The 18,186-nt window shown below is 41.8% G+C and overlaps 1 protein-coding gene across 2 annotated transcripts in view; it reads left to right on the forward strand.

Annotated features, from left to right (window-relative positions):
* The window catches only part of HIVEP1 (HIVEP zinc finger 1), a 139,354-nt gene extending 121,529 nt beyond the window's left edge, over positions 1-17,825 (forward strand). For both annotated transcript variants that reach the window (XM_080806119.1, XM_080806120.1), the window contains 2 exons: positions 13,967-14,478; positions 16,065-17,825. In XM_080806119.1, the coding sequence (XP_080662245.1) occupies positions 13,967-14,478; positions 16,065-17,249 (1,697 nt within the window). In that variant the 3' untranslated portion in view covers positions 17,250-17,825. The remainder of the gene's footprint in view (positions 1-13,966; positions 14,479-16,064) is intronic.
* Positions 17,826-18,186: the final 361 nt, after the last annotated feature.

Raw genomic sequence — 18,186 nt, forward strand, 5'->3', positions numbered from 1 at the left:
ACAGCTGGTCTACCCTATGAAAAGTAAAGTCTGAAATAACTAAGTCCACCAGCTGACTGTCCTTTGTGACCTAGCTTTGCCTAAACACAGTTGAAATTTGTCACTACCAATGCTGATAGATGATAGATGCCAACTAAAAAAATACGGTGAATAAAGAACAATAAGCAGCCCGATTCGAAGCTCCATGTCTTTTGGGAAACCATTCCTCCAGAATGTCAGGGCTTGATCAGTGTGACGATATGTGACATTGTCTTCTCCAGATACTGATTTAAATTCCTACACAATTTTGATAGCCACGCTGCATGTCCTAGTCTAACCGTGTGGTGGCCGTGCTGGCAGTGGTTTCCTACGGTACCTCAGAGAGGACGGCTAGGGGCCCCCTAGACCACTGCGTGGTCAGTCAGTTAAGCTGACTCAAGGCATGATCCCCAGGTCCTGGGATCAAGCCACAAGTCAAGCTCCCTGCTCAGCAGGAAGCCTGCTTCTCCCTTTCCCTCTGCCTGCAGCACCCCCCCCCCCACCCCACTCATTCTCTGTCTCTTGCTCTCTTTCACATAAATAAATAAATCTTTAAGAAAAAGAAAAAGAGAATTAGATTCAGCACACATTAGTGAATGTGACATGCGCTGAGATGGTCAGTGCCCACGTGACATGCCCGACCTTCCTGCATACATTTAAATCTTGATCACCTTGGACATCGAAGAAACAGGGTAGAGCTTTTTAAAAGAAAAACAAATAACCCACAATGGTTTTGTTTGGGAGACCTGATACTAAATGCCAGAGTTTGTAGAATAGGACCCAGAAACCTATACCAAGGATAGTGCTTATCGGTTTACAGGGAAAATTGGGCAGTTTGGTCATTTAATTTATCTTCTCTGTAGCACACCAAGATATATCATCAAGAAATACCATCTCTGAGCTTTCCTTCATACAACAAAATTTATTAAACGCTCATGAAAGGCCAGACAGTGTTACTACAAAGTATCTCACCAAAAAATATATATGTGTGTGTGTGTGTGTGTGTGTGTGTGTGTGTGTGTGTGTGTGTGTGTGTGTGTGTGTGTTTTAGAGATTGAATGTGTGCAGGGGGTGGGGCAGGGGCGTAGAGGGAGAGAGAGAATGTTAAGCAGGCTCCATGCTCCACACAGAGCCGGACATGGGACTTGATCTCATGACTCTGAGATCATGACCTGAGATAAAATCAAGAATTGGATGCTTAATTGACTGAGCCACCCAGGCGCCCCCAGAATATTTATTTCTTAAATATTATTAGCATTTGGTAACGTCTTGGCCAGCTTATGGCTTTCTGGCAAAAGTCCAAGGCCTCTTAATGCTGTATGTTTATTTAGTTATTCCTTTATGTCTGCCTCATTTTGTCTATTTTCCCCAAAGTTTTACTCTGGGTTTGTTTCTCCTTAACTTCAGAATTTATTTTCTTGGCACTTATCTTTTTTTTTTTTTTTTTTTCAAATTATCTTAAACCTATTCCCTACTGTGCCAACCAACATAACATTCAGAATGCCCTTCACCAGAGTCACGTGCAGGTCCCCAGTTGCTAAAGACGACTCATTAAAGCTCACTGTGAAAATGGTGTGATGAAGGACCCAAAAACCTCGATTTTTTAGAATTCCTTACTACTAGCAACCGCAGGCTGCGTAGCTACCCATTTTATCCTTCAGTGGATGAATTCTTGTGCTAATTTCCAAGTGGAGTCAATTTACAGATGCAAGGAACCATTTATTTTGAATGAAGCCGGAGGAATTATAAGTTTCTCTAAGCCAGCCATTAAAATGTGGACACTTGGCATTTGAAAGAAGTTCCCATTTAGTTTAAAACCAGCAACTCAAGCTGTAATTATAGTAGTATGTGCTCACGAAAAGTCTCATCCTTCCAGCCAGCCCGCCCGTGGTGCTCGTCGTCTTCTTGCCATGCAAAATTGCACAGTCTCTGGAATTTCATCCCTGTGCTCTTGGGGTAGTAGTGAGTACTTTCGTGTTCTCACCTTTTGTGTCAAAAACCGTGCTGCCGGCTATTTGCTTTTCGTGCCTTGATCCAAAGAATGTTTTTGTCAACAGAATACTGGACTGCAGTGCTGGGAATGTTAATACATGCCCTCGGCTGCCCAACGGGGAGGACTGTCCGGTGTGGCCAAGTGCAGCTGCAGATCTGATCTTGCTGGGGTTTAAGTCTAGGGTAATGTGTGGAAGAGCTTGATGTCAGACCGCAGGATTTAAAACCTGTATCACATTTGTCCTTAAAATTAATTGAATTTTTCTAAATGAAATTCTGTCGACATGAAACCTGTACAGTATGTTTCTGTCATTCTGGGATTTTCAGGGAAAACATGAGTGCTCCTTTTTAAGAAAACGTTCCATGTACAATACAAAACCATAATAGCTCTGGAGATTTCTGTATAAGATAAAGTGTTAATACCATTAACGAACGACAGGGATAGGAGTCTTTTAGTTTTACTTCCTGAAGTGAACAAACATTAAACGCTGACCCCATTACATTCTTAATGATGTTTTCATCTTTAAAAAACAAAAACAAAATAGCCCAATAACTTATTACTGCCATAATTGCAGGCTTTAAAAGAATTTTTTTCCCCCAAGTTGCTGCTGTTTGTCTGTGTCTCCAAGTACTGTTTCCAAACATGTGAGCAAAACAAAAACAGGCAGCAGACGTCGGAGCCGGCGGCTCTGGCCTCCTGTGAATCCGAGTCTTCCAGCAGGTGTCACTGTGTGGCAGCGATGGGAGGTCCTGGCTGCCCTTCGTCCCACCCACGCTGAAGTTGGAACTACATCTTTAGGGAAATTGGGTGACAGAGTTTATGGAAACGTTTGCTTTTGAAGAACAGTAGTGCCGCATTGCCTACCTCTTCTTTCCCTCACGAATTTAAATTCACAGAAATTAAGGGAATTAATTTTCCACTTCCATAAATATTTACTGAGTATTGGAAAAATTTACAAGCAGGGAAGGAATATGTCTAGGAGGACGTAAACTAAATAGAATTTGTAAGGGCCTCGCATTTATGAACTTGTTAAGCAAGTGTGGATTTTTTTTTTTTTAATGTCTGTTGTAGAGTCTGGGGGATGCGGAGGGGTGAGCTATAGCCTTTACCCTCCTGGAGTGTTACACTCTACACCAAAAAAAAAAAAAAAAAAGAACAATGGGGGTAGAATAGTAGGAAATCTATACATCTTATCGGCATAATGACAGGACTCCCAAGTGCATGAAAAGCTGGTTCCAAGTTTTGGCTTTGATGCTTCCTAGCCACAGAGACATCTCTTAACTTCCTTGCTAAGAAGAGTTTGAGATCACTGCTGTCACATGGTGCTGGTTAGATTGAAACAGGACAGCAGAGCCGGGATGTTGGCCGACTCTTTCTGAAAAGGGCCTGATAATGAGTATTTCATGTTCCGTGGGTCATGTAGCCTCTGTCATGACTACTAACATTTGGTTGTGACCAAAGGCTGCATTGGACAGTTTGTAAACCTGTGAGCCTGCTGCGTGCCGGGAAAACTTTATTGACAAGAACAGGCAGCAAGCCACACGCGGCCCGCAGCCACAGTTTGCCAGTGTCGGATACAGCAGGAACTGTGCACAGCGCGCTGTGGTAGTTCTCATACTATGTAACGCGCTACGGCAAAATGGACGATACCACAGAGTCCTAAATGGTAAGTTTTCGGAGTAGTTAACAAGTCTGCGGTCTCATGCTTGCCGGCTTGTGATCACAGACGAGTCACTTTTCCTGTCTTCGTCTTCCGTCGACACAATTTCTGATGTGGTAGTAATAGTGTCCTTTGGGCATAGGAGCAGGGCTAAGGGGACAGTGAAGTTATATGAAGGGACTTGTATTAACACAAGAGAACGGGGTTGGTGGGCTCTGCCTTGGGATGGGTATTTAAAAGAATGCCATTGTCTCCCATTCATTTGAGCTATCCCTTTTTCTCTTTTCTCTATCACCCTAGAGTATCAGCCCTGTTTAACATACATGCAATGTATGTAATATGTAATGTAATGAATCAGAGTTTATGTTCAGGTTTCCAGACTTGGAAACTCCCCCTTCAGGAGTTTCAAGACACCGCACATGCAGAGATAAACATTACTCTGTCCTTGTCCTGCGGAAGGAAAACTACAGAGAGGAATCCCAGCCCTTCTTAACTCCTCTCCAAGCTGTAGGCCTGTGGCTCTGTCCAGGAGAAAGGTCCAGGGAAGCCACTGTGCAGCTTTCCCACCCATCATACCTCCAGCTTTAGTCTGAAACTTGCCGTGATCAAGGCAAAATCAGATTAACATGGAGCCAAATAGTTTTACATCCTTCCACATTAAACGATATATGGTGTTCTTTTTTTAAATCCTTCATGTAAATTGCGTGTGTATGTGTGTGTATAAAATTTAAAAATTTTAAAGATTTATACTATTCTACAAGTATTCTTAAACTTCCATAGTCATTACAAAGGCCAGTGTATGTGTTGTGAAGTTAACGTTGAGTGATTAGTTTACATTCTTGGGGATTGCATTTTATAGGTTCTACTATGCGTAATCAAATAATTACATGAAGCTTTTAATTTCTGTGCCTATAAACATTCAAGTCATGCATATTTATAAGCTAGCTTAATTTCTATAATTTATTGTTGACCTTTCAGAGCACTCTGTAGTTAGATTTTTAAAATAGGACATTTGAATGTGCAACATTTAGCCAGAGACTCAGGAGCCGGGCAAGCCTGGGTTTGAGCCTCAGCTCTGACACTTGCGAGCTGTTGGCTTGACACTTTAAAATAATTACCTACAGTTTACATTTTTTAATCATTATCTGAGAATATATCAAGTGCTCATCTGCTCCTTGTCTTAGTTACGATCAAATAGCATTGGTGTGTATATAGCGCAAAGCCACATTGTCCCCGAGCCCCAGTGGCTGGAAGAACCCTATGTCCAGCTGACTAAGAGATGCAAAACCAGATACAAAATACAAGGTAGGAAGAATTATAGGTGCTGAAAATTTTTTTTTAAAGATTTTATTCATTTATTTGACAGAGATCACAAGTAGACAGAGAGGCAGGCAGAGAGAGAGGAAGGGAAGCAGGCTCCCCACTGAGCAGAGAGCCAGACGCGGGGCTCGATCCCAGGACCCTGGGATCATGACCTGAGCTGAAGGCAGAGGCTTTAACCCACTGAGCCACCCAGGCGCCCCTAGGTGCTGAAAATTTAACACATGTATTTGGGAGAAATTTCCTGTGCTTCTAAAAATTCACCAAGAGGAGCATTGGATTTGATTTCAAGAATTAATGGTTTCCTACTAAACAATAAGAAAGAGAAAATTGCTTATCAGAGAAAGAAGCCTTGATGAGTATAAGAACAGCAGGGAAGTGGATATTGTGCAAGTTTATCTGAAGGAGACGGAATATTGGTGTTGAGGGAGTAAAATAAAGACCCTGGAGTACTGGCCACTTGTTTGTTTTATGCAGCTTTCCAAGAGATTATTTTCATCTTAAGAGAAAAGCTGCAAAACGCATATAGAGTTCCTGTGTACTCCTCACCCAGCTTCCCCTTATGTTAGCATCTTACAGAACTGCGGGATGTTTGCCAACACTAAGAGATTAACTTCAGCTCAACATTAGTAACTAAAGTACAGAAGTGACTTGAGTTTCACCATTTCTTCCACCAATGTCTTTTCTCTGGCCCAGGATCCCCTTCTGAATCCCACATGGCGCTTGGCGGTCATGGTTCCTTAGACTCCTCTGATGACTTCCTCAGTCTCTGTTGTCTCTCATGACCTTGCCATTTGTAGGAAATACTGATCAGTCATTTTGTAGAATGTCCCCAGAGTGGGGTTTTCTGGTGGATGCTCATGACTGGATTGAGGTTTGCATCATTAGGAACGTGCCAGAGAGTAATTGTACTTGTCTCAGTGTTGTCGTATCCGGAGGTACACCATGTCAACAGGTATTATTGGTCATGTTAACCTACATTAACATGATCTTCCAGGACTCTGGAAGGACTTTGGCTAATCTTCCAGGACTCTCTACTGTAAACTTACTGTTGTTCCCTTTGTAAATATTAAATGTTTATGGGAGATACTTTGAGACTATGCAGATACTCTGCTTATACACTGGTGGATCTTGCCTACGATGAGTATTACTAGGGTGTTCTGATTTATTAATTGGAATTTTTCTGCAGGCAGAAGTTACCATATCTTCATTTGTTCTTTCATCCTTTCATTCATTTACATCTGTATGGACTCAGGGATATGTATTTTATTCTTTGGGTTATGATCAGTCTTACCGTTTTTTTATTGTGTAGCTCAAGTTCTCATCAAGAGTTCTTTGAGGTCTGTTCCTGTGCCCTTTTGACTTGCCCCATCTTTTTTTTTTCTTTAAGAAGTTCCTTATTTTCTAGCACCCCTAGATGTTTCAGCCCTGACATCAACCATTTCTCCAAGGACCTCTGGTTCCCCCTACTGGAGAATGGTGTTTAGAAACCAAGATCTCACAGGTGGTGTGTTCATTGCTACTGACCTGTCACTGCTTCTGTCCTCTGTCACTGGGTAGAGTTAGGAAGTATATGTACATATGCTAACTCCTACCTACACACACACACCTATATTCATTTCTGTATCTGTGGGGGAAGGGGGAGGCTTGCGCACACACACATACATAAACACACACTTATGCAGTATACATGAATGAAACATGAGTCCATACTGATAGTCCCAATTTCAGTCCACACGGTTGATTCTAGCCTTCTCTATTTCCTTCTTTTTCTTTCTCCTGCAGTGAGGAACCTGGTCCCCATCTACACTATGTTTGCATATTTATTCAGCTCTAGTTTTTTTTGTTTTTGTTTTTGTTTTTAAGATTTATTTATTATGGGGGAGGGGCAGAGGGGGAGAGAGAGAGAGAGAGAGGGACTCTCAGGCAGACTCCCCACTGAGCGTGGAGCCTGACATGGGGCTCTCTTCCATGAACCATGAGATCATGACCTGAGCTGAAACCAAGAGTCGGACACCCAACCGACTGAGCCACCTGGGTGCCCCTTGCACAGCTCTAGTATCAATTAATGAACCAGTTTCAGAAATCCTAACCCACTTGCAAAAAAGCAGATTTACAGTTGCAGTCAGTGTTTGTGTGCAGTTCTTTTTGTCTTCAGACTTCACTTCATCTGGTCAGAACCCTCACCCAGGGGGGGACCTTTTTCCCACCCCTTCAGAGTAGTTATGCAGTTCACGGGTACTTCAGTTAGCGTTGTCTGTCTCAGCTTGCATTCCATCTTGGATATGTCCCACATCCTGACTGATTGTGTTTCTATTGAGATACCATAAAGTTCACTTCATGGCGTTGAGCTCACTCTAGGGCGGTCTTTGACAAATGCGTAGAATGGTATGTCCAACCCCACAGTTCCATACAGGGGCATTCCATCACCCCCCAAATTCCCCTGTGCCATTCCCTTATAAGACATCTGCTGCCCCTACCCAACAGCGCCTCGCAACCACTGATGTCTTTCTTTCCCTATGGTCGTGAGGTTTCCAGAGTGCCATATGAAAGGAATAATAGAGTGAATAGCCTTGGGGTTCTGGCTGCTTCCGTTTAGTTCACTTCTTTTGTATTGCTGCGTAGTATTCCAGTTGTACTGATGTGCCGTAGTTTGTTATCCACAGACCGGTGGAAAGATCTAGATTGCTGCCGGTATTTGGCAAATGAATAAACCTGCTGTAAGACCGTCATGTGAAGGTTTTCATATGAATGTAAGTTCCCATTCCTGCATGGTTTGACATGAGGAGTGGAATCTCTGGGTGTTGTGGCTGGGAGACGTGTAGCTTTATAACAGGTGGTCAAACTGGTTTTCAAAGTGTCTGTGCCATCTTACATTCCCACCAGCAATGTAGGAGAGTCCAGTGTTCTGTGACCTTACCAGCACGTTTTGAAAAAAATATTCTAATAGGGGTACAGTGGCATTTCATTGCAGTTTTTACTTGCACTTCTTCGACTGATGACAATGAGCATATTTTCATATGCTCTTTGCTTTCCAGATGTCTTCTTTGGTGAAGTGTTTGTTCAAAAATTTTGCCCATTTTTTTAAAGTGGGGTATTTATTTACTTATTGTTGAATTTTGATATTTTTAAAATATATCCTAGATACCATTTCTTTGCCCGAAATGCGCTTTGTAGGTGTTTTCTTGCAGTCTTTACTTGTCTTTATTCTTTTTTGTGGTGTCTTTCTCAGAGAAAAAAGGGCTTTTTAAAAATATTATGAAGCCTAGTTGATCAATTTTTTAAAATTGTGCTTTTGATGTCATATGTAACAAATCTTTTGTCTACTCCAAGGTTACACAGATTTTCTACAGTTCTCTTTAAGAAGTTTTACAGTTTTATATTTTACATTTAGATTGAGTTATTGTATAAGGTATTATGTATGTGTCATTTTTTTCATATGTGGTTGTCCATTTGTTTCAGCAACAATTTATTGAGGAGACCGTCCTTTCCCCATGGAAACCGCCTTTGTCAAAAATTTAGCTAACTATATCTGTGTGGTTTTTATCTCTGATTCTCTCCACTCATCTGTTGGTCCCTATATGTCTGTCCTTCTGCCAATACCACACTGCTTAGGTCTGAGTTCTTCAACTTTTCTTTTCCTAAACATCTTTGGCTATTCTAGTTTCTTTTCTTTCCCTTTGAAATTTTGGAATCAAGTTGTCAATATCTGTAAAACACTTATGAGATTTTTAATGGAATTGTATTGCATCTGTAGATCAAATTGGGGAAGAAATGCTTTCTTAACAATACTGAAATTTCCTGTCTGTGAGTATTAGTATATCTCTTCATTTATTTCCTGTCTTTGGTTTCTTTAACTAGTATTTTGTAGTTTTCAACATACAGGTCCTTTTTTAAATTTAGATTAGATTAGATTTCATTATTTTAGTGCTATTTTAATTAGTATTGTATCTTTAATTTTGAATTCTAGCTTTCATTGGCGGGTCATAGAGTTCTTAAAAGTTTTTTTCTAAGATTTTATTTATTCATCTGAAAGAAAGACAGAGATAGCGAAAGAGAGCAGGAGTAGGGAGGAGAGGGAGAAGCAGGCTCCACACTGAGCAGGGAGCCTGCCTGGAGACTCTTGATCCCAGGTCACAACCTAAGTTGAAGGCAGATGCTTAACCAACTGTATCCTTAATAGATTTTCTGTTATCCTTTTAGTATCTCTGGATTTATAGTAATAGTCCCCTTTTCTTTCCTAATATTGGTAATTTGTATCTTTTTTTTTTTAGCCAGTATTACTAGATAATTATCAATTTTATTCTTTTTTTTTTTTTTTCCAAAGACCCAGCTTTTGGTTTCATTGACTTTCTCTGCTTTTCTTTTGTCGATTTCTTTATTTCCATTCTTATCTCTATTATTTCCTTTCTGCTCCCTGCTTTGGTTTTTGTTTTCTTTTTCTAGTTTAAATGTGAAAACTCTGATTATTTATTTAAGGCCTCTCTTCTAATAGAAGTGTTTGATACAGTACATTTCCCAATAACCACTTCTTTAGCTGCCTTCCACAGTTTTCATGTTATATTTTAATTTTCATGTAGCTCAAAGCATTTTTGACCTTTCTTTGAGACTTTTTCTTTGACTCAAGGATTATTTAGGAATGTTAGGTAAATCTGGAATATTGGGGATTTTCAGGTATCTTCCAGTTACTGGTTTCTTGTTTCACTCTGTTTTCATCCAAAAACATACTCTATATGACTTTCATTACTTTAAATTTATGGAGTTTTCCTTTGTAGCTCTGAATATGATATATGTTGGTAAACGTTCCAGGTATACTTACAAGGAAAACATATTCTGTGTTGGGTGGAATGTTCTGTAACTGTCAGCTGGGACAGGTTATTTGATAGTGTTTTTCAGGTCTTCTGTGTTCTTACTTTCTATATTCTTTTTCCATGAATTACTGAGAGTGAAATGTTCTGAAGTCTTCAGCTGTAATTGTGGATTGGTTTATTACTTTTTTCAGTTTTAGCCTCATTTATCTTGAGGCTCTGGTTTCATTGCTACGCATTTAGGGTTATATATGTTCATAGTGAGGCCACCTCCGTATCATTACATAATGTTCCTGTTCAGTCTTGATAATATTCTTTGTTCTCAAATCTACTTTGTCTGATACTAGTATACTAGTGTTTCCATCTGTAATTTAGTTAATGTCATAAGGTATATCTTTCTCCAAACTTTACTTTCAATCTATTTGTCTTTATATTAAAAATACGTTTCTTGCACACAATACGTATACTTGACACTTGCTTTTTTTAATCCAGTCTAGCAATTTCTCTCCTTTCGTTCACGTGTTAGACCATTCCTTTTAGTGTCATTTTTCCGTGTAGTGGAATAAAACATATCATCTTGCCAGCCATTTTTTTTCTTTTTTTTTTTTTTTACTTAATTGAGCATTTTTTATGATTTTGTTTTATCTCTTCCTTGACCTGTTATTCATACCTTGTTATATTATTTACACTTGTTATATTTCTCTCCTCCTTGACTTTCTTATTTATACCTTTTTGAAAAATTGAGTTGTCTTCCTTCAAATAATGGTACATTACTTCACAGGTAGTGTGAAGACTTTGTAACAGTGTATCACAATTCCTCCTTTCCATCCTTTGTGCTGTAGCTTTCCTCCCTTCTCCATTTACAAATGCTGTAAATGCACAGCACACTGTGACTGCTGTGGACATTCAATTGTCTTTTAGAGCAAGCAATTAAAACTTTAGAATAATAATTTTGTCTTTATCTTTTTCTGAAGCTCTTCATTTGTGTGTGTGTGTGTAGATCCACATTCCCATCTGATACCATATTCTCTCTGCCTAAAGAGCTTCCTTTAACATTTATTGTCTGCTGACAGTGAATCCCCTCGGTTTAGGTTTTTCTAAGAAAGTCTGAATTTCTCCTTCATCTTTGAAAATTATTGCCAGTGAGCATAGACTTCTGGGTTGAGCCATTTTCTTGTTGTCATTGTTACTGTTTTTCATTGGTAGTGTTTCATTTCATTCCTTTTCATAGTTTCCATCTCTCAGCTGAAATTCCCACTAGACATTTCATGTTGTCCACCGTTCCCATGAGAGCCTTTAACACATCGCTTATTTTAAATGCTCTGGCACATCTGATGTCTGTATCCCATCCAGCTGGTTCTGATTGTTTTCTCTCTTCTGAGTATGTTTTTTCTCCCCCTGCCTTTTTGTATGCCTTGTAATTTTTGTTGAAAGCTAGACATCTTCTGTAAGACAGCAGAAACTGTAAACAGTCTTTCTGCCTCCTAGGGGGTGTGTCCCTCCTGCTGGGCCTTTATGTGAGCATTAGAATGTCTCTAGTTAGGAATCCGACCCTGTGTGAAAGATCCATTGTAGCTATGGCAACTCTGAGAGCACCAGAGGCTTCAGATTGCTACAGAGCTAATTTGTCTTTGGGATGGTGAGTGGATTATGAGTACAATGCCTGTTTCAGTCCCAGTTTTAGGTCTTCCGTGTGTACTGTGTCTCATTGAGAGTCACTGTACACATTCCTGTTCTTCTCCTGTCCCTCGCCCAGCAGGGGTTACCTGTCACTTAACGGTCTTAGCTTGGTATTAAGGGGTGAGGAGGAGGACAGGATGCTACCTGTGTTCTGATTCGGCCTGTCTTCCACATGTACCAGGTTCTTAGGTTTCTGGGCTGTGGTCCTTGTGCTCCCCAACCACTCCCTCAGCCGCTGCGGTAGACTCAGCTGGTAATCTTTTCCCTCTTCGAGGAGTAGAGCTGCGTTTTTTCTCCTATTCCTCCCCTTTCGCCACTGCAGTACGTTTTCACCAATGTCCTGAGGGCAGCGATGCTTGTGCCCTTCCCTTCACAGGGTAGCGTTTTCTCCTAGTGGGAAGGGAGGAAGTGGATCCAGGTGGAATATCTTGTCCCTTCTCTATGGCCACCGCTCCTGCCCTCCAGATCTAGATCACAATGGATACTGAGTGCTCTCTTCTGTGAGCACTTGAGTGGGGTTTACAGCATAGAGCCCGCAGGAGAGCATGGTTTCAGAGGATTCACACGGTCCTGCCAGACCGTAGTTGGCTCTAACCAACACGTCAGCTGTTTAGCTGAACTCTTCCAGCCAGTGTCCCATGGCCTCCACCCCAGGTGATGCAGACTTGGTGTCTCCTCTCTTCCTGCAGACACTGTCTCCGCTTGGAGTTTGGACTCTTTGACTAGGATCTCAGCTTTACGAGGCATATTGAAAAAGTCGGAAATATAAAATTAGGCCTGTTCTCTTTTAAAATTAAGTAATAGTTCTTAAGGCAAAACAAGTTTCATCCTAGTTAGATTTTGTAGCAGGGCTGACCTCTGATGAAATCAACCTCCCTCTCCAGTCACCTGTTCTCCTAATCATCTGGTGTCTTCTGATTTTCTTCAGCTTTCCCCTTTAAGAGGAAAAAAAAAGTATCTAAAAATGTCTGATTTGGCACTGTTGTGGCAAACTCAAAACAAATTGGGAATGACTCTTCAATTTTAGAATTTCAAACATCAGATAGGATTGCAGAAAGGTATCTGTGAGGCAGGAGGCACAGCAATTACCCAGAAACCACCCATTCCATCTCTAGCATGGACACCTGGTGGGATTCAGCAAATCGGTGTTATTTTATAGCAAAACAGCAGAACCCCTAAGGCAAAAAGCAAATGAAAATCATGTTTTAAAGTAGCCTGCATGCATATGTTTTTGTCCTTGAATGTTTTAATTCTAAAAGTAACATATACTTGAGATAAACAACTTAAAAATTCTAACCCATTCCCTCTTCTTGAAATAATCACCCTCAGATGTTTTGGTGTCCATCCCTTAAGACATTTCTCTGAGAACTTATCTTTGTCATATACAAGGAGTAGTAAAATAAATTAAGATGCAGACCATTTGCGATATACAGGAAATAAACTTCTTCAAAATACGTGTGTAAAAGCAGATGTTAAAAAGTATGTAAATGAATGTTTCAGAGCTAAGTTGACTACAATGTGATGTCTTCTTTATTATGACTCGTGACAAAAAATTAGGGTGGACGTTTTGCATTCATCTTCCTCCCTTTTTTTTTTTTTGAAGTTTATTAGCTTTCTAAGGGAAAGCACCTTTAATTTTGTAAGATTTTTGAACAGTTAGAGTTTTAAATCCAGTTCCACATGAGCTTATGAGAATTTTGAAAGCATCTGAAACAGGACCTTCTCGAATATTCTTTGTTAAAGTCCCGCATGAGGACATGAAGCTGATATGAATGACTTTTAGTTAATGTTCCTCTTCGTGTGAGGAGTTGAATTATCATAATGAAAAAATGATGGGAAAATTTAGCACCTCTCTTAGTAAAAAAGAAAATAAAAAGTAGATGTCTTAAATATTAAAGAATATTACTACCCAGAGGACAGTGGAAACATCTAAAATACTATTCACATATTAATGCAAATATTTAATGTAATTATTAAATAAAATTATTTCACTTACAAATACAGATGGCCTCAGGGTTTTTTTGTTTGTTTTTATTTTAATTTGTCCAATAAAAGGGAAATACAAAGTAGTAGAGAGAAAGAACTCAGGAAGAATGGTGTTGAACTCTCAGTTTTTTAAATATCTTTCAATCTTCTTTAATAGTTGAGGCCTTTATTTCTGATTTTCTTGATACAACTGCCGTTGCCTGTCTACTCTTCTGGAGGTCCATTTCACGTTCTGCATCCCTAACAAGTGTCCTGGCCATGCCACTCTCTGTCAGCACCTCCCCTCTCTGATTCCTGGACTCACTGACCTATTCTTCCCCTCACCACTCTCCTCGCCTAACCTGTAGGCTTTTTGTGGGTAGAGCCTTCATCTGTTCTATTCCTCACAGCGTTGCTAAGCTTATAATAATAATAATAATAATAACAACAACAACAATAAAAGGTTGCACTTGTCCACATGCAAAACATTCTATAACATAGTCCCTTGGTTGTTTTTATTAGATGAAAAGCCAAGATTTGGTTTCGAGCGGTCTGGGTATGACCTTGAAGAATCAGATGGCCCAGATGAGGATGATAATGAAAATGAAGATGATGATGAAGACAGTCAGGCCGAATCTGTCTTGTCAGCAGCTCCCTCTGTTACGGCCAGCCCGCAGCACCTTCCATCTAGAAGTAGCCTCCAGGACTCTGGGAGTGTCGAGGAGGACATCAGGATTGCTGACTGCTTCTCTGGGGTGCACACCGACCCGATGGACATTCTGCCCAGAGCCTTGCCCACCAAGATGACTGTGCTAAGCACAGTGCAGTCAGACCATAGCAGGAATACAGAGTCCCCGGCAAAGACCAGGCAGCATGGTACAAAAGACGGAGAAGAACCAACAACTCCTATAGACTCTTCTCAGTCACCCGACACTGCGCCCAGATCCCCATGTCACCAGATGTCTGTAGACTACCCAGACTCAGAAGTAATTCTGGGAGGTTCTGTGGCTGGAAAGACTATCACTTTAACACAGGTAAATGCTTTGTTGTTGGTTTCCTTTTGTTTAACCTGTTAAATAGGGGGATCCTAATGGCTTGAGAAAATAATGGACTTAAATTATTTACTTCCGGCTAAATCACTTTGTTTAGCCTTAACTTTTTGTTTTATTTAAGGGTAAAGGACATTTATGTCTTTTGGTTTCTTGCTAGGTATTTTAATCAGAGTTCACATATTTTCATCATCAATCTGTAAAAGGACCAAATGGATCTTGAAAATCTATTCACTTGAAAAAATATGTATGTGCCCTTGGGAACATGAACCTTGGGACCTCGATGTCCCCGTGCTTACCCTGAGTTCTTTTTCCACTGGCATTGATATGATGTATTTACACTAAATTATCCAAACATTTTGCACTTTTCCCCCGTTGGCAAGACAGCTACCAGTTTCTGTGGCATAGTTGGTGTGACCCAAATAATGTACCAAGAAGTTCACTTTGCTTGAATGATCGAAGTGCCATGGCAGCTTTAGAGAGCTTCCTGCCAGAAATCCAGCTCAAGGCCAGACACAGGCCTACAGAAGAAACACAACCTACGTGTGCTATGAACGAGTCTCTGCTTTTACCCCTGGCGTGGCTCATGAGGAGTATTTAAATCTGTGACGAGTATAGTTATCTCCCTGACACTTGTCTTACCTCAAGTATGGATTGACGATGGTCGTAGGATGTATTTTTAAACGGGGCAGATTTCGGTTTGGGAGGTAACCCTGGAGAAAAATACAGACTGTGCAAGCTTGGCTTTCTAGAGACCATTCTAAGTTAATATAGTTTAACTTTATTGCACTAATACTTAAGTCATAGTTGATATTTAAGTTAGCATATGTGTCAATGTGACTCTGTAATGTAGATATTATCAAGAAAAAGCTAATATTTAGGTGATAGTCTCGTTCGGGAGGGGGGATTGGCAAGATTTGTCCCTTTTCGACTTCCAGATTTGGCCGCCTGTGCTCTCATCTTCTCTAGCCTAAAATCACTGACACACCTGGCAGTGCCTGGAAATCTGGTTTTCAGTAGACATTTCGTAAGTTTATGAATGAAGGAACAAAGGAATAAATAAACAACTGCGGATTTTTTTTTAATTAATGACAACCCTTTATCTCAAAAATGAGTAATCCTCCAGTTGATTTTCCCTTTGAGTTGACATTCATAGCCAGCTAGTGTCGCAATTTCTCAATAACTCGTAATCTCTAAAATAGGGTAGAGCTGGTGGTGCCGTCAATAACAACAACAGAAGTAAGAACAACGGCAGTGTAATTACGGCTATGCCGCAAGGTTAACTTCTCTATAGATGAAACGATACCCAGAAAATTTATTGAAAACTGCAAAGTAGTATACAAAATGTGTGGTTGTTATTGGTACTCGAGATTAAAGACGTAATAGATTTTTTTTTAGTTGGCAGTTTATTTTTTTTTTTTTAAATGAAAACATCCTTTTCAGCAAGCTTGTCATTTTTATACAAATATACATGCTTCCGCCTGGTTAGGAAGAATAGATGTGATGCCAGCAGTTTAGCTCCGTGATGGAGAGAGCCGTGCTGTCAAAGGGTTTTGTGTCCTGCCTTTCAGAGCGCAGCGTCTGTAAGACTTCCTCCTCCTGCAGCAGAGCGCGGCCATCAGCCAGCAGCGGGGGTTCCTTCAGGGGCCTCGCCTCAGCCCGACGCTCCAGACCAGAAGCAGCAAGTGACCCTCCAGCCGCCTGCAGGCCTGCCCTCCCCCCAGACCCATCTGTTCAGCCACCTTCCTTTGCATTCTCAGCAGCAGTCCAGGACACCCTATAACATGGTTCCAGTCGGGGGGATCCACGTGGTACCTGCCGGCCTCACGTACTCCACGTTTGTACCCATCCAAGCTGGGCCAATGCAGCTGACGATCCCGGCCGTCAATGTCATTCACAGAACTGTGGGCGCCCCCGGGGACCCGGCCACGGAGGCCTCGGGCAGCACCCACGCCGCGGGAGTGGCCGAGTTAAGCGGCGTCGTGCCATGTATCCCCATTGGCCAAATCCGAGTGCCGGGCCTGCCGAACCTCAGCACCCCGGGCCTGCAGCCGCTGCCGTCCCTGAGCATGGAGACCGTCAACATCTTGGGCCTCGCCAACACGAACGTGGCCCCTCAAGTGCACCCGCCGGGGCTCGCCCTCAACGCCGTGGGGCTGCAGGTTCTGACCGCAAACCCTTCCTCGCAAAGCAGCCCCAGCCCCCAAGCGCACATTCCAGGCCTCCAGATCTTGAACATCGCGCTGCCTACCTTAATCCCCTCGGTCGGGCAAGTGGCCGCCGTGGACACGCCGGGCGCCCCCGACGTGCCGCCCGCCCCCGACGTGCCGCCCGCCCCCAGCAGAGCAAGGGAGGCGCCGCCCAAGCCCGCCCCGGCAGCCGGCGCCCATCCAGGTGGCGGGACCACGTCTCCTCAGGGGTCTCCTCAGGTCCAGCGGGCGAATGCAAAAAAGGTTCCAGACCCCTCTGCCCCCACAAGAGACCCGGCCAGGCCCGATGGCTCGGGTAAAGCAGACCCAGGGAAGGCCGCCTCGGTGAATCATGTGAAGCCCCAGCCCGAGCTCGCGCCGGTGCAGGGCAAAGTGGCCTGTGCCGCCGAGCCGCCTCCACAGGTCCCGGAGCCCCCCGGCCAGCCCACCCTCCCTCCGGACAGAGCGGCGCCCAGGCCCACAGCACCGCCCCGGAGGCAGGCCGCCGCCCAGTTCAGCGACGTGAGTAGTGACGACGACGAGGACAGGCTTGTGATAGCGACCTAGGGGCTCTTTATGCAGGGGGGCGGGTTGGTTTGGTTTGGTTTTTTGGTGTTTTGGTTTTTTTTTATATAACACTTAAAGGTTTCTTTGAAAACCCTCCTTTCCTTAAAGCACATTTTTCTGACATAAACTCATGACTAATCTTTGTGCAATCATGAACTTTTGACCAATAATTGTTGTTTTGTGTCCGCTCCAGCCATTTTTGTACATGTTGTATAGACACTTGTGCCTTTTAGGAGTTTATGTTTAGAAGCTGTACAGATTGTTGAATATCTATATACATAAAATATATATTATATATGTATATGAAAACCAGGTAGTTATTTGTGTTTAGAAAAAAGAAAAAAACCTGTCAAATAAATCAAATGATTAAATTATATGTTGCATTGTTAAATATAAATTTTTATGGCTGTGGGGCAGAGTTTCTGTGTATAAATTAGTATGTAAACTCCATATTTATTGTATTCATATTAGTCTTTGAAAATGGGTCTGTCCTTCTTGTGTAAGACAGTAACTTTACACTTCAGACAGATTTTCTGTGTCATGAAATGTTTCAGTAAAATATTGTTTACTGACTTTACCATTGCTTAAGTTGTGCCTTCTTTATATACCCATTATCAGTAATCTGTATTCAGAAAAGAGCCATCGGTCACATTCTTTCCACACTCACACCCACCCTTATTTTGGAGAAATGTGTGAAACTCAGGGAAGCCCATATGACTGAGAAGCTTATGTTACTTATTTTTGAGAACTCATTTTATAGGTATTAACTTCTAAAAGACGAGCACCTGCAAATAGGTACGGCATACAGCCTGGAATGGGCAAAGTTCCTAAATGCGGTTGTGACAATTTCTGGTAAACATAAAATAACTTAAAAACAATTGGATGGGAGCGCCTGGGTGGCTCAGTGGGTTAAACCTCTGCCTTCGGCTCAGGTCAT

This window comes from Martes martes, assembly GCF_963455335.1.
Source record: "Martes martes genome assembly, chromosome: 6".
NCBI lineage: Eukaryota > Metazoa > Chordata > Mammalia > Carnivora > Mustelidae > Martes > Martes martes.